This window comes from Anastrepha ludens, chromosome 3 (genome assembly GCF_028408465.1).
Source record: "Anastrepha ludens isolate Willacy chromosome 3, idAnaLude1.1, whole genome shotgun sequence".
NCBI lineage: Eukaryota > Metazoa > Arthropoda > Insecta > Diptera > Tephritidae > Anastrepha > Anastrepha ludens.
Window position 1 is genome coordinate 99,493,188 of NC_071499.1, and position 13,881 is coordinate 99,507,068.

Below are 13,881 nucleotides of genomic sequence, written 5' to 3' on the forward strand. Positions count from 1 at the left end.
ACCCCAGCAAATAAACCGCAATGCATTGCTATTATACAAAATAATTTTCTCTAGATCGATTCGATAAAGTAGCATTGAACAACATTGAGATTATTTATGTAGACTCTACAAAAAACCTAGGCATCGAACTCTGGCGTAGAAGAACCATATTCTGAGTACATTTGGGAAAGTATGCGGAATGCTAAGGGTTCTCTGGAATACCTAGTATTTTAGTCCAGTGAGAATTCCATTACTCCTGGCTATGGCTTATATATTTATTACCAACCTTGCAATAAAGCTGCCAATTTGCAAATTGTGATAGAGTTTGTTTGACCAGAATCAGCAATGCAAAAAAGTGTAAAAAATTAAAAACAAATATCTTGAGTTTTGAAAATCCGTACCGTAAATTCGATTTCTCTAAATTACTCAACCCCAACAAACACACAAACCTCACTTTTACATATATAATATTATATTCTACATACTCATTACACATAGGTAAATATATTCTGGTATTTATCCAACAACTAAAAAGTATTTGATTATATCTTTTAAGGAGCTATTATAGCCAGAAATGAAGTTACTGAAAAGCCAGAGCGACGAGAATCAGCAACAGCGGTCATTCGAATAACATTGGCATCAATGGATGAATATAATATATTATTACAAAATGGGTTGAATTTTTATGATGCGACATTTTTTCCGACTGAGGCAAATCTACAAATGAAAGGTGCAAAAATTGACTATAAAAGACGGTATTTACATAAATTGTTTGTTTTACAGCAGACTTGCGCACATTTTTATAAAATATGTAATTTATTTAGAATTTTTGATGGAAATAAGACAAGCCGTGTGCGTGAATTACTTCCTGTTTTCGATGCGACTGGTTTTTGTAAATTACCTCCACCTGCAAGTAAACTTATTAAACCATCGAGGATTATAAAATAAAACAAAAATTGCTCACAAAAACAATGCACTATAAAAGAAAAACAAAATACGAAGGGGAAAATGATATTTTACAAAATGCATTATCCACCTAAGATTAACATTAAAATATGCCCCTTCTGTACATTCCTTTCTAATCAAATATATTTTAAAATTTTTATGCAAACGTAATCAAGTTTTTTATTAACATATACATCTGAAATATTTAATGGCTTTTAATTCAACACAGATTTGGCGCATATATCCGTTGTTATGTGATTGATTGAGCACAGGGACAAATTGAGGAAGGGAATCAATCCCTTAGGAATAAGAAAAGTAATTGATTTGTAAATCATATAAAGAAAAATCTGTCTTATAGTAAACAGTCTGTCCTCAATTTTCTGTTCTTAATGTTCTCTGATATATTGCTAGAACAAATAGTCTTGCGGTAACTGCGTTCAAAATTCATAAATATATATTTATATATAATTGGCCCCTTTTTTGGGTGTTTGGCCGAGCTCCTCTTCCTATTTGTGGTGTGCGTCTTGATGTTGTTTGACAAATGGAGGGAAATACACTCGGAGGTTTGCCATTGCTTGCCGAGGGGCGACCGCTATTAAAAAAATGTTTTTCTTAATTTTGTTTATTATAAAAATGCGTGTTCTGTTAAGAAAGTTTATCGCGCGCTTCTTCCATTTTATGGTCAGTTTGATTAACCCACTGAAGCGGCTATTCGAGCTATGGTAACTAAATTTACAACCAAATTTACATTATTGGACATCAAACCACCAACACGCTTACGTAGAGTGCGAACTGAAGAAAATATCGCAGCTGTATCGGCCAGTGTTAATGATGACCATCAATTATCGATTCGTCGCCGTTCGCAGCAATTGGGCCTCTGTTACTCAACAACGTGGAAATTTTTTGCGAAAAGATTTAGGTGTGAAGCCTTTCAAAATACAGCTGGTGCAAGAATTGAAGCCGAACGACCTACCGCAACGCAGAATTTTTGGTGAATGGGCTCTTGGAAAGTTGGCCGAAGATCCACTTTTTATCGAAAAATTGTGTTCAGCGACGAAGCTCATTTTTGGATCAATGGGTACGTAAATAAGCAGAATTTTCGATTTTGGAGTGAAGATCAGTCAGAAGAATTGCAAGAGTTACCAATGTATCCAGAAAAGGTCACAATTTGGTGCGGTTTATGGGCTGGAGGTATCATTGGACCGTACTTCTTCAAAGATGCTGCGATTCGTAACGTAACTGTGAATGGTGAACGCTACCGTGAAATGATATCCAACTTTTTTTTGCCCAAAATGCAAGAGCTTGACTTGCATGACATGTGGTTTCAGCAAGACGGTGCCACATGCCACACAGCACACGTAACAATGGACTTGTTGAGAGGCGAGTTCGGTCAACATTTTATTTTTTGTGTGGCTAAGTTAAAGCTCATGTCTATTCAGAAAAGCCTGCTTCAATGAACGCATTGGAAGACAACATTAAAGCATTTATATGTGAGATACCGGCCGAAACATTGGAAAGAGTATGCCAACATTGGACTAAGCGGATAGACCATTTGAAACGCAGTCGCGGTCAACATTTGCACGAAATAATCTTCAAACATTAAATTATATGGATTGTACTATCGATTTAAATAAAAATTTCATACATATTTTTGAATTTTACGTGTGTTTTTTTTAAAAACTTTCCTATAGCTCTTAAAAAGTCACCCTTTACTTTTTCGCGCTTAACTCCCAATCCGTAATTAAAAACCACGATTTCCCATACAAAAATTTCTCTCCCAAAATCTGAGATTATAGAGTAAAATAGTCCTAGATAATAACAATACTTTTTAACATACGGGTTGTATGTGTTTTTGTATTTTCTGTATAACAGATCATTATTTTTACGAGTGTAAAGAAAAACGTCACAGTAAAAACTAAATAAAATGGATGCCGGCAAAGAAAACAGGTTTGTAGACATAATTCTAATAAAATGTTTGTTAGGTATTATGGGTATTAACTATGCATTCATATATCATAAAAAAGCGTGTGTCTTTTATTACTTATTATAAAATTTAATATCGAATTTCGAGGGACATTGCTGCCATCATTTTTTGAAACTTCAGTAAACGTCGTTTACGGATTTCCTCCAACTGTTTTCCTTCTCCTTGTCTTTTCTTCATATCGTTAATAATAATTAAACAAACCAAAATTACCAAAATTTCCAAAATATTCCACCAAAGAAATTTCTATGAAGAAAAACCTTTCAAAGATGTATTGACAGCTGATTGTCAATTTTGGAGGTGAAAAATTGAAATTTGAGAAGGTCGAGCCAAGGAGCACCAGGAGATTTGGTGGCTCCTAAAACACTCAGGCTAAAAAGCCCATTGTATTTAAAGCTCTGAAAAGAGGGTAGATAGTCAAGGAGAGAAGGAGAAAAGTATCAGATAGGAAAGAATAGAGACAGAGATAGAGATAGTTGGTCCTGTGAGAATTTTCCACATTCTTTGGCAAATCTGTAAATATCCTCCAGTTTCAGAGACATCCTAGCAGCCGGTGGAGAAATAATACTAGCCTTACTGTAAGTTTTAGTTAAGCGAAAAATAATTAAGAAATCTTGTAGAAATACTTGAAGAAATTTTTTTTTGTGCATAAATTGAGAAAAATCTTAAGGCTCAATCGTGGAGATTGTGTGAAAATAATTGAAAAAAGTAGAGTTAAACTTTAAAAGCTCGATTGTTAAATTATTGCGAAGTGGAAAATATTTTTACGAGCCAAGGAAAATCCATGAGAGAATAATTAAATTAATAGTGAAATAATAAATTAAGAAATTAAATTGAAAAAATAATAGTGAATAAGACTAAATATTTTGTAAACAATTTTGTATGAGCCAATTAAAAGAAGGAAAATCCATAAGAGAATAATTAAATTGAAGGAAAAAATTAATAATATTGAATAAAAGTTAAATATTTTGTAAAGTGCAAACATAAATTTGAAACAAGGAAACTTTAGCTAAATAAAATTTAATAAAACTGATAAATTTGAATGAAATTTAAATTATCTCTTGACATTTAAAATGACTTATCTAATTAATATTTTGAGACCAGCAGCCCTTAATTCCCCAAATCCTCAACCAAATGAAGAAAATACTCGTAGGAACATAAATAGACAAGTGACAGAAATAGTGAATAGGATTTTAAACGAACGTACAAGTGCAAGAAATGTTGTTGAGGTAGACGAACAAGTGAATATAGCAGCAGCAAATGGCATAAGAGAATTAGACAAAATACCTGACGTCGTACGTTGCTTTCGCGAATTCTCCAGTGATCCAGGGGAATTCGGATCTTGGAAGAAAAGTGTGGAAAGAATACTTCAGATGTACGAAGCCATACGGGGCTCCCATAAATATTTTGGAATTATTAGCGTTATCAGGAATAAAATTATAGGGCATGCGGACATTGTATTGGAATCATACAATACACCCTTAAACTGGGCCGCTATTTCCCGCTGCCTGGTATGACGTGGTACGCATTATGGTGACAAACGAGATTTAGGTACTCTCGAGTATCAAATGTCATCCTTAATCCAAGGAAATTTTTCGTACAGGAATTCTATCAAAAAGTTCATACCAATCTTTCCCTGATCCTAAACAAAATTTCATGTTTGGATGCAGGAATGGAACCTCGTACCTTGTTGGTACCCACATACAGGAATAAAGCCCTTGATACATTCATAAGGGGTCTCAACGGAGACTTACCTAGATTGCGAGGAATTAGGGAACCTTCCAATTTTCCTGAGGCACTCCAATTATGCTTAAAATTGGAAAATTGAACTTTCAGAGCACACGTTGCTCACTATAACTCCCGTAAAACTCATCATGCAACACCTCCTCCTCTTCCTCTTCGTAGAAACTCCCAACCTCAAACATTTTATCCACATTTAGTTCATTGGAATCAACCGATGCAAGGACATAGGCATTATCAACCCTCACCTAACCAAGGGTATATTCAGAAACGCATTATAATTCGCAACGTACTTTTGCAGTGTTGGCAATGCGTTCAGAAATGCAAGTATGGCAGTACTGCAAATGCATCGCGTTCCAAAACGCCATTTTTGTATCAAACGTCTCGCATTATTTGCAGAAAAAATTTTACTACTGCCGCTGATTACGCTAATATGATGTCTGATGAAAAGTGAGTATAAAACTAATTTTTTTAGCTTTTAATGCAAAGATATATTAAATATACGTTATTAAAACAATATTTTATTAAATTTTTCTTGATTTTAGCGATTATATAAGTACATCGGAAGTAAAGTTGCTTCTCAGAGTCCGACTGAGCATGGAAAGTGAATTTGCTTCAGGGAGGAGGAAAAAGAGTGTTTTGTGGAATAAGGTGGCGGAAGAAATAAAAAAAGTGAATAAAGATTTGAAAATAGACGGGCAAATCGCGCAGCGAAAATTTTCTAATTGTTTCAAAAAAAGATTTTTTTTTTTTTTTAATTGGAAAAGTAATGAATTACAATCACAATAAATTAAAAAGCATTAGCGACTAGAAAAAAAAGATTTATTTTTGGGAATTTTTCGTTTTAATGAACATCTTACTATATGTGATCTTCTTTTTTAGCTTTACAAGTCTTTTTTTTCTTAAATTTAGCAAAAAACTATCACTTTTTACTTCAAATATATCGTCAACAACTAAACTCAATAATACTTCCATTTTAGTGTAAAACGCGTTCATAAATGCAACAAATCTTTTTGCAAATCGTTAACAAATCTATCAATTGCATAACTTGTCACATTGGCAGTGTTGCCAGCGCTGCAATTACTGCGTTTCTGAATATACCCCAACAATGGCAACAAGGTCCTCCTCGACCTTTTGCACCTAAACCATTACCAAAACCTGAACCAACGGGTATTGACCAAAGTATCCAAACACGAGGAGTTAATTACATAAATCGACCAGCACCGAATCCCTTTTTAGGAAAACATCCCCCTTATCCAACCCAACAACTACATAAGCCCAACAAATTGCAAAGGAACTTCCATATAAATTCTGAAATACACCCAAACGCAGAGAACTACGGTCAATTTGAGGAAACACACAACAGGTATCCTGACCAACCAAATCAGGGATGTAACGATAATTATGAAGCAGATAATTTTGACCACCAAGAAAGTGAAACTCTTATGGAGGATCTTTCCGATATATATTTTTTAGACTAGCGAACTCCTCACTGCCTTATTTTAAAATTCTAATCGGCACAGTTTCTAACAAAAATTACATTCAACATTCTATAGTACCCAACCCAATTCCTAATGACAATATATTCTTGGCGAACTCTATCGGTGGTAATGTAAAAATAACCCATCATACAAACGTAAATCTTTTCGGAATACCAGATTTAAAGATAAAATTTTTTATTCTGCCTTCATTAAAACCTTTCCATGGAATTTTAGGAAACGACAGTTTAAAATCCCTTTCGGCCATAATTCACACAAAACATGACTAATGACAATTCAGAACACAGTAAAAGTTCCAATTAAACAACATATCACGCAGGCAATCAACAAAATTGACATACGTACCGACCATATGACAAAATATCAAAAAGATACTTTAACAAGACTGATTGCTGATTACAAGACACTCCTTAGTGAACATGACGAAAAGTTGATATTTACTACTACAGTGACCGGTGAAATAAGAACTACCAACTATAGCCCAATTTGCACGAAGTGTTATCCGTTCCCAATGTGCCTCAAAGAACAGGTAGAAAAGCAAGAAAAGCCACCATCTAGGTCTCCATACAACTCGCTTGTATGGGTAGTACCAAAAAAATTAGATGCGTCAGGAGAGAAAAAATACCGAATGGTGATAGACTATAGGAAACTGTACTCAGTAACGGGTTGGTGTCGAATTTCTGACCTACACCGCAACAAACCACAATAACTCGAAACATCCATGCCGCAATATCCTGAAGAAATAGTTCATATCGATATATACAATACGGAGAAAAGACTAGTTCTCACAGCTGTTGATAAATTTTCAAAATATGCTCAAGTTAAATTAATAGACTCCAAAGCAAGTGAAGACATTCGAGAACTATTAAGACAGAAAATTTTCGTTTTTGCCGTACCCAAATTTAGTATATAACAAAAAAGCTTTGAATTCAGTATTCATATGTTTCATGCTAGAAGATCAGATGCAAATACAAATTTATAAAACACCTCCTTACACAAGTACAGTCAGTGGATAGGTAGAGCGATTTTACTCAATCCTTACTGAAATTATGCGGTGTCTGAAAGCTGAAAAAATACATAGATCCTTTTCAGAACTTTTAGATAGATCTGTATATGAATACAATTACACCATTCATTCTACAATAGGAGAACGACCAATAGAAGCATTCTTCGGAAGAAGAGTTTCTACAAACCCAGAGCAATACGAAAATTCACGGAAAGAAAACATAGAGGCAATTAAGAAAAAACGGGAAAAAGATTTAGAAGCGCATAATAAAAAAAGAACTCCTATGAAAACATATTCACCAGGTGATGACATTTACGTATGAATTAATAAAAGAGTAAGTTCAAAACTCACTGCTAGATATAAAAAGGAAGTAGTAAGAGAAGACAAATCAAGTATAGTTATTACTGAAAACGGACGGATAGTACACTAAATCAACATTAAGACAAAAAAAAGAAAATTATATTGTATTTTTCTTTTTAGATTACTTCTACCACTAGTCAGTGGCGAATTTAGGATACTTGACTATACTAACTCACAATTAGCGACTTTTAATACAGGATGGATAAAAATTCAATCCGGAGCTTACATAAATGAGTACCAAAGGACATTGGACACTCTTAACAATAGCATAAGACATACATTTGTGAACCATCGTAGAACCACGACAGTCGGTTCTACGTTACCGCAAGGACCCGGACTTATAGCCGGCCAAGGACTGTCACTCCAGCAGCATTCACTGTATGTAAGTATGGGGAATGTTTATGCTGCTACAACAACAACATAAAATTATTGCTACCAATCCCCCACTCCCCTCCTAAATAACGAAGTAACACAAGTGCAAAATTCCCTAAATAGATTAAAACCAAAGGTTAATAAAAGATCATTAAATGCTCTAGGATCTGCTTGGAAATGGCTGGCAGGAAGTCCAGACCATGAAGACTTTAAAATATTAGAAAATCATATTAATAATGTCCTTGAAAAAAATGGCAAACAAGTAATTATAAATAAGTTAATGAATGAAAGAATTAATAATATTACAGAGATTTCAAACAAAATATTTGCACTATTGAAAAATCATGTTAGCATTCAACATGATGTTGCTGTAAATATAAGATACCAATTAGAATTAATAAACGAATAAACGAATAATGGCATAGTAAACTCATATATTTTTTCTAATATTGAAATGAAAATAAGGAAAGAAATTTTTGAAAAAGATTTAATGCCCTTTAGTCATGTTGAAGAATCTGAATGTGAATTTGCAAATGTGAAAATAGCTTCAAATAACTCAATGATTTTATATCTAATTGATATCCCATTAACTGAGGAAAATTTATGTGAATCTCTATCAATTAGAGCACATAAAATGGGAAATAAAATATTTAAATTAAATTTTGAGAAAATTTTAGTATGTAAAGATAAAATTTTCGGCACGAAAAATAAATGTAATGAAAATAATATTTATACTAAAAAGAGTATTTTTGACATCAGTAACTCCTCCTGTATTCCGCATTTACTCAAAAGCCCCTCCACCTACTTGCATTTTAATAAACAACCAGCACCAGATGTAAAACACGTTTTTTTGTTCAAACTAGTTTTATTCATCAACGTACAATTCTAAACCACATTTACTTCAAAATAGGCCTCAGTTTCAGCGATAACCTTTTCGTTCGAGCGAAATTTCTTACCGGCGAGCATTTTCATGTAGTTTTTTCATCATTCACGATTTTATGTTGTTAAATTTTTTTGATATTTTCTGCTGTTACTGCCTTATTTGGAGGTCCACTGCATTGTGCTCCATCGGTGGTTCTACGACGACGTTTGAAGTCGGCAAAACATCGTTTTATTGTCGTTTCTGATGGGGCGGCATTCATGTGTTACATGGCATTGATTTCTTAAAAATTCACTAACCCGGGATCGATATAAACCCACTGCTGATATGAATCCACCAACGAAGGACCAAATCACTCTTTATTGGAAGAAAATGTGGTCAACATCAACACCACATGACAACACAGCTCATTGGATATTAGAGGAAGAAAAGAGGCAAAAAGATCTACAACAACAAAACGACATAGAAGATCAACAGAACAACTAGCTGAAATAATCAGTAAAACACACATCCGTAAAACATACAATATTCAATATTTGTGCTGTAAAAAGTTAACCACTGCACATCAGCACATAGCCAGAGCAATACAGGAAATAATTAATCAACCGCAAAAACTACCTCCTTTTTTTACTATAGGCAAAACCCAAAAAACACAGAAGCCACCAATCCATCGAACTACAAACCCATGCCTACCCTATAAAAAAAAAACAACTTGCAAAATTAGTAACAAAATATATACATGTCTTCAATGCTACAACATTTTAACGAATGAACAGAAGGACTGCAAAAAGGACAATAGGGGGTGTAAAGAGCAATTAATAATAGACACAGTAGTAATGAAACAAACCAACAACGCAAATGCGCAATCTACACACCTGAGCAATTACTCACAGATTCGGAATTTAGTAAATGTTAAAAACCGCACGTGAAGAGAAGAAAATGAACGTTTCCACGACAGTCGGTTCTACGGTACCGAAACGACCCGGATTTATATCCGACCAAGGACTGTCACTCCAGCAGCATTCCCGATATGTAAATATGGGGAATGTTTATGATGCTACAACAACAAAAAGAAAATGAAACCCTTAAATATTTGGGTCTCCAACGAAACACTAAACTAGATCACGCAACTATTAAAAAATAACTTGTAACACAAATTGAAAAACGCTTCAAACAAATCCTTAAAACATATTTGAATTCCAAAAATCTTACCAATAAATACACACATATGCTAAATCAATCGTCCTATAAAATACATATTCATTTCGGAACATACGTTGGTCTAACACATAGAAAACAAAAAACAAAATATATAAAGATACATCCAAAATCATGCATACAACGAATTACAATCCCAAGAACAGAAGGAGGAAGAAGCGTTATAGACATTTAAAACCTGCACAACAATCAAATAAATAATCTCAAACAATTCTTCCGAAACCAAACATCTAATCTACATAGAGCAATAGTTACAGCAGACAGAAATTTTCTCAACTAAACCTTCATAACACAGATCATATAATAACATGTACAACAATAGACAAAAAAAGCTATTTGCGCACAGAAAGAGTTACACGGGAGATATTTACACATAATGCGGGACCAAAATATTGACCAGAAGAATAGCTACACCTAGCTAAAAAAGAAGAACTTTATTCTGAAATTGATGGGTTTGCGATAGCCATTCAGGATCAAGTTATCCTCACATAAAATTGTCAAAAATATATTTTGAAAGATCCCAACGTGTCAGATGATAAATGCCGCGATGCCAAATACACGCAAAAAAGATAGACCACTTAATCACAGGATGTCATATATTTACATACCTGCCGATGCCGAATACACAAAAGAAATAGCAAAGAAACTACAACTGTTAAAAAATCAGCAACTAAATATTTTACAAATACACACCATGCAACCTAAACGAATATGATATACGAGGTCTGTTCAAAAAAATCGCGAATTTTGAAGTTTCGCAGGTTACGTATATTCGAACTTTGATTTTTTTGTGTCGTTATGTTGGTACTCATGTCTCTCACTCTTGCCGACGAGTTCGACCATTTTCAATGTTCAGTTAATTGTTGACAGCTGCTTTGCTTGCACATGTTTTGGCTGGTCTTCGATTTTTAGCTATTCAAAAAGATGGATCAAAGAACCTGTATCAAATTTTGTGTGAAAACGGAATTAAGTGTGCGGATGTTGACTGTGTCATACGGAAAAGCTACTTTGGACTAAAGCAACGTTTATCGGTGGTACAAAATGTTCTCAGAAGTCCGAGAAGATGTGAACGACGGAAAGCGTGCCGGACGCCGAAAAAATTGATGAAGTGAAGAAAATGGTATTGGCCAATCGTCGAATCTCCGTTAGAGAAGTAGCTGAGGACCTAGACATATCGATTGGCTCGTACCATTCGATTTTTTTCTATCATTTGGGCATGAAGCGAGTCGCCGCAAAATTCGTACCAAAACTGTTCAATTTCGACTAAAAGCAGCTTCGCATGAACATTGCTAATGAGATGTTGGACTCTATCCGCGATGACCTAAATTTGCTCCAGAGGGTCATAACTGGTGAGGAATCGTGGGTTTATGGTTATGACGTGGAAACCAAAGCTCAATCATCTCAATGTAAGCTGCCGCACGCACCAATACCGAAAAAAACGCGCCAAGTTCGGTCGAATGTAAAAGTTTTGTTTACCGTTTTCGTCGATTGCAGAGGCGTTGTGCATCAGGAGTTCTTGCCACAGCAATCCGCCAGAAACGCCCGGATTTATGGAAGAACAAAAATTGGCTCTTGCATCACGATAACGCCCCTGCTCACATATCGTTGCTTGTGCGCGAATTTTTGGCCAAAAACAACACACTAATGATGCCACAGGCAACGTATTCCCCAGATCTGGCCCCTGTGACTTTTTCTTATTCCCGAAACTGAAGAGGCCCATGAAAGTACGACGCTACGCTACGATTGACGAGATAAAGACGGCATCGAAGAAGAAGCTGAACAAGATAAAAAAAATTATTTTTTGAACTGCTTCGAAGATTGGAAAAAACGTTGGCACAAGTGCATAATATCTCATGGGGATTACTTTGAAGGGGACAAAATATATATTAATGAATAAATAAATAATTTTTGAAAAAACACAAGATTTGCGATACTTTTTGAACACACCTCGCATACACGCTATACATAGCAATATATACGATAAAACCATAATTAACAATAGACCAGATATAACACTTATTAACAATACCAGAGTGGCGTGGGATACAATAATAATAAGTTGCCGTAAATTCAACATACACACAGAAACAAATGATCACGTAACATCAGAAATCCCAATGCTTGCTGGGGCAAAATACGCGTAAAGGCACGATACAGTTGTCAAAACTATTCACAAAGAAATAGCCTCAATTCTCAATCTAACTAATAACACAACGCCGTATTACCAATATATACCCGAAACTATACTAGAAAACGAAAATTTCAAATTCTACTGGGATAAAACCATATACAGTGATAAGACAATAATCTGCAACCGATCATATATTTATAACAATAACAAATAAGAAAGAAAAATCGCACAGCTAATTGAAGTAAGCGTTCCTAATGCATATACGTAGCACACAGCAAATACGTAGAGAAAATTGAAAAATACATAGAGCTTGCCACAAAATCAAAAACATCTCGAAAAAAAGTGAAGTGATGCAAATACATCCAATCATAATATCAGCAACCGAAATATTACATAACAATTTTATACAAAACCCAAAATCAATGAATAAAGACAAAAACAAAAATCAGTCATATTGCAAACATTTAATATGGTAAAGTCCTTTTTGAACCAGATCCATTAACAAAAAATACTGTACATCATAGCACAAAACAACAAAGCATTGTATCGACATCCAGTACGTTATCTCCAGTAGTTACTAGTTTCCGAGATGGGGAAACTCTATAATAATAAAAATATGGAGCATAAGACCATCATTGTTTTATGCATTTCCGAACGGTAAATAGTTTTTCGCGCCAAAAAACATTCCCATTATTTTTAATGTCATATCCCTCATTCTAATAGCTAATAGCCGCTATGCTACGAAGAGGAAACCATTAATCCAAACTAGTATGCCACCTGCTAAATAAATACACTGAGGACTTTTAAACCAGTCTTACTATTTTATACGACGAAATTTTAACCTGTTTTATTGCTTTACATCTTTTTCAAACACCTTTGTAATATCTTGAAGACTTGTGGTAGTTTGTTCCAAAATCTTTTGGGCAAGATCTTTCAGCTTAGGTTCCTGAGTCTTTTGAAATTTCTCGAATTCAGTCTTAAGCACTTCAGTTCCACTGTTGTATTTTTCGATAATGGCTTTTGCATCAGGCGATTGTTTGATTTCATCCAAAACCTTGTCTACAGATGCTCGGAAACTTTTCACTGCCTCATTGTCTTTTAAACTTTCTGTCTAAAATTCATATTACATTTATTTTAACATATAATTTATTAATAGTCCGACTATAATCTCTGATGCGCCATATTTACCTCTTTCTTGATATTGGCACCCCATTCATCTAATTGTTTAGCTACATCCCGTCCGGTCTCTTCGAATGCTTGAGCGTTGAATGATTGTGAAACGGTATTTCCAATTTTTTTGAAATTTTCATTGATGACTTCAAATAAATTTAAAACCGTGGGAGTTTCGGCATTAGTGGAGACATCGCGTACTGAACGAGCGCACACGGTCTAAGGAGTATATTGTTGGTTTTCAATAGTGCATATAAACTTATGTACATACTATATTACAACTCTTACCGTAAAAAGGACGAAGCTCAGAACAAAGAGAGGCTTATAATACATATCGAATCACTGCAACGTCTTTTCCAATTCTCAAAACGAGACTGCTCAAAGCCCATCGAAATTCGACTTTATATACAATCAGAAATACGTGGACGTTCAAAGATCATGCGATAACTTATTGAAATAGTAAAAAGAAATTATTTGATTTAGAGCTTATGTATACAAATATGTGTGTATACTATGCATGTTGTATCTTCTAAATAGTGCATATTTGCATACGTGTGAGTTTTATAAGAAAACATACATTAGTTATTCCACTGTGTGTGT

General features: G+C 34.5%; 2 protein-coding genes across 6 annotated transcripts in view; one reads left to right on the forward strand and one right to left on the reverse strand.

Annotated features, from left to right (window-relative positions):
- LOC128858590 (uncharacterized) overlaps positions 1-1,086 on the forward strand; it is a 29,740-nt gene extending 28,654 nt beyond the window's left edge. Inside the window, exons 4-5 of one of the 3 annotated variants that reach the window (XM_054094988.1) lie at positions 536-734; positions 804-1,086. In XM_054094988.1, the coding sequence (XP_053950963.1) occupies positions 536-734; positions 804-927 (323 nt within the window). In that variant the 3' untranslated portion in view covers positions 928-1,086. Of the gene's footprint in view, positions 1-535; positions 735-762 lie in introns of all 3 variants that reach the window. The other 2 variants (XM_054094990.1, XM_054094989.1) reach the window with 2 other exon arrangements.
- An 11,474-nt stretch (positions 1,087-12,560) lies between these two features.
- LOC128856650 (uncharacterized) lies at positions 12,561-13,678 on the reverse strand. Of its 3 annotated transcripts, none has more exons than XM_054091963.1 (4): positions 13,570-13,678; positions 13,300-13,500; positions 12,954-13,222; positions 12,561-12,888 (listed from the first exon to the last, which is right to left on the reverse strand). In XM_054091963.1, the coding sequence occupies exons 1-3, from the start codon at positions 13,612-13,614 to the stop codon at positions 12,959-12,961; spliced, it is 510 nt and encodes a 169-aa protein (XP_053947938.1). In that variant the 5' UTR covers positions 13,615-13,678; the 3' UTR covers positions 12,561-12,888; positions 12,954-12,958. The 3 variants fall into 3 exon arrangements, with proteins under 3 accessions (XP_053947938.1, XP_053947937.1, XP_053947936.1); XM_054091962.1 differs by having other exon boundaries at positions 12,561-12,891; XM_054091961.1 differs by lacking the exon at positions 12,561-12,888 and having other exon boundaries at positions 12,926-13,222.
- Between the last annotated feature and the right edge of the window lie 203 nt (positions 13,679-13,881).

Bases quoted from the DNA above. Each gene is read 5' to 3' on its own strand.
- LOC128856650 (XM_054091963.1), bottom strand. From the start codon at position 13,614: ATGTATTATAAGCCTCTCTTTGTTCTGAGCTTCGTCCTTTTTACG. The intron at 13,501-13,569 runs GTAAGAGTTGTA...TATACTCCTTAG, and splicing joins TGAGCTTCGTCCTTTTTACG to ACCGTGTGCGCTCGTTCAGT. The intron at 13,223-13,299 runs GTAAATATGGCG...TATGAATTTTAG, and splicing joins GTGCCAATATCAAGAAAGAG to ACAGAAAGTTTAAAAGACAA.